Source organism: Rhagoletis zephyria, unplaced genomic scaffold (genome assembly GCF_001687245.7).
Source record: "Rhagoletis zephyria isolate East Lansing unplaced genomic scaffold, Rhagoletis_zephyria_1.1 Rzeph_scaffold_41421, whole genome shotgun sequence".
Lineage (NCBI taxonomy): Eukaryota > Metazoa > Arthropoda > Insecta > Diptera > Tephritidae > Rhagoletis > Rhagoletis zephyria.
In genome coordinates, this window is record NW_016198476.1 from 1 (window position 1) to 2,714 (window position 2,714).

Here is a 2,714-nt window from a genome sequence, read left to right on the forward strand (position 1 = left end):
AATGCACCCACAACGGGCAATAAACTTGAAAGGTGTAAAGGAAAAGAAAGGATTGTGAATTACTGGCATATTTCGAACATCGACACTTCTAAGGACTTCTTCTCACTGTGACCACCGACATCCTGATTGCATTCCATGTCTTATGACAACCAGTGTGTGTTGCCATACAATTGGTCAGGCTATTGGCGACAAATGCACCGGACTAGACGACGACCAGGGCTTCTGTGCAAATGTGTGGGCTGCATGCAACCCACGACAACAAGAAAAGCAGCAGGTGATAATTACAGCAGCATGGGATCAATGTTGATGTTGCTGCTGCCACTGCTATGTATTGTCTTAAGGCCATTTGACTGTGATAATCAGCGACGACGATAATCTGTTGATACTATTGTTGCAATAAATCGCGTGCTTGACATTGGGTTGCCGCTGCACTAGTGAGCGCCAGATTACTATTGTTCTTTCGTAACCATGATTTAGCGGTCGCAAATTGATCGGTTTGCTTGCTGCACATCCCTGTGATTAGTTCACCTGATTGCTGATAACAAGCCAAACCAAACTAATTGTGGTTATTTATGGTACCCATCAGCAGCAGCAGCACTGTTTATCATTTATTATAAATGCAACCACCAGGGCCGATAGTTAGCTGCAAGTGAAAATATTAGAGTATTGGAGTATAGAAGTGTTCTCACGACCACAATCACCGGCAGACAGTCGCCAGCACTCGACACAAAAACATAGTTATTTTTTCTGCAGCAGAAGTTTGAAAATCAGAAGATGAAGACGTTCATCTGCTGCTGCCTCGCAGCATTGGCCCTCGGGGTCACTGCTCAATCTGGTAAGAAAATAGTTTTCAACTTCAAAATTTTTTTTATTTACTTACAAATTTTTAAATTTGTAGACACTCACACGACAGATACTTTCATTACACCCTCCCAGCCTCATGACACTACTCCTCTTCCTTCACATGTTACTAACCATACTAATGCCTTTACGACCATAGCACCTGAACACCACGATACCACTGTAACACCACACATTAGCACTACTCCTCATCCTCATTCTGATACAACTCATGCTCAAACGCCCAACTCAACTCACGTTCATGAGGGAACCACCCTGAAGCCGGTGGAAACCACCACTCACAAGGTGGAGACCAGCACCTCTCGCTACCATTCCAACTTCCGCAATCCGACCTGCAATTTTACCGCCTGCGTCGAGCCGAAGTGCCAGTGCCTGGATGATAAGCCACCAAAGGGTCTCTTTGCCGAGAACATGTAAGTGTTTTGGAGCAAGTTTTTAAATGTTCAAATGTTAACCGTTTTGACCTCTAGTCCCCAGTTTGTGACGATCACCTTCGACGGCGCGGTGACGGTGACCAACTTTCCCTTCTACAAGGACCTCTTCACGCTGACCAATCCGAACAAGTGCCCGGTGACGGCCACCTACTTTGTGTCACACGTCGACACCAACTACAAGCTGGTGCACGAGCTGCATCGCCGAGGCAACGAGATTGGCGCCCACTCCATCAGGTAGGTTGTCTTGTCTTCTGTACTAGATTTGTGCTGGTGTAAGTGGCTGGAAAGTGGTGAATGGTGATTGGAAAATCAGCCCTCAACACCAACATCAATGGCCATCAGGCACACAAGTGCTCAAAAGCAGGAGAAGTGGAAGTGGAAGGCTCAATCTAATCACAAATTCTTTCGTTTTTAACTTCTCTACCCTTGACCTGATTGCTCGCCTGATTATCACCACCATCAAATTGGCAAACGCTAATAGTAAGTCGAAGAACAACTGGCAGGACTACTGGAAAACGCTCTCCTACGAGAAGTGGGTGGACGAGTTTGGCGGTCAGAAGAAGATTCTCTCAAAGTATGCGGCCATTCCGCTGGAGGACGTGAAGGGCGCACGAGCTCCCAATCTGCAGACTGCCGGCAATCTGACCATTGCTGTAAGTGCTTTCAAAACTAAACTGTTTGCAACGTGCTTATTAATCGAATTTGTCCGCTAGGCCCTCGTCCATGAAAAGTTCGAGTACGACTGTTCGAGTCCCTCTCGAATGGGCATCAAAACGCCTTTCTTCCCCTACACCTTCGACTACGGCGGCCAGCGAGGCAACGATTGCCCAGTGCAGCCTTGTCTCACCGACGAACAGGTCTTCCCCGGCTTCTGGGAGGTGCCCATGAATGATCTCAACGTCGTCTACACTGTCAAAGGAGGTTGGTTTCGCTAATTTTCTTTCGAAGTACATTTTATCATCATCAAATCTAACTCCCAACCTTTTTCCAAAGTGAAAACTGAGCGAGAGTGCGCCACCGCCGCCGGCTGCCTCCTCTTCAACGACGACGGCACCGTCAACTACACGCCCACAGAGGATCAGATCTACAACCTCTTCATGGAAAACTTCAACCGCTTCTACAACGGCAACCGGGCGCCCTTCCCTCTCTACCTAAGTGAGGACTGGCTGACGCAGGAGGGCCACCGAAAGGGCCTCATCAAGTTCATCAAGGAGATGCAGACAAAGCACTCGGACGTCTACTTTGTCGCCCTCGAGGAGGTGATCAGTTGGATGAAGAGCGGCAGCACCGCCGCAGAGTACAAAACAACGCACNAGATCTACAACCTCTTCATGGAAAACTTCAACCGCTTCTACAACGGCAACCGGGCGCCCTTCCCTCTCTACCTAAGTGAGGACTGGCTGACGCAGGAGGGCCACC

The 2,714-nt window shown here is 48.3% G+C and overlaps 1 protein-coding gene across 1 annotated transcript; it reads left to right on the forward strand.

The window, feature by feature from the left end:
• Nucleotides 1-1,000: 1,000 nt before the first annotated feature.
• Nucleotides 1,001-2,216, forward strand: LOC108355012 (uncharacterized; the record flags this gene model as incomplete). Its single annotated transcript, XM_017606185.1, has 4 exons — nt 1,001-1,274; nt 1,332-1,529; nt 1,777-1,948; nt 2,009-2,216. Coding segments are annotated over 4 exons (852 nt in total), but the record flags the coding sequence as incomplete, so codon positions are not given.
• Between the last annotated feature and the right edge of the window lie 498 nt (nt 2,217-2,714).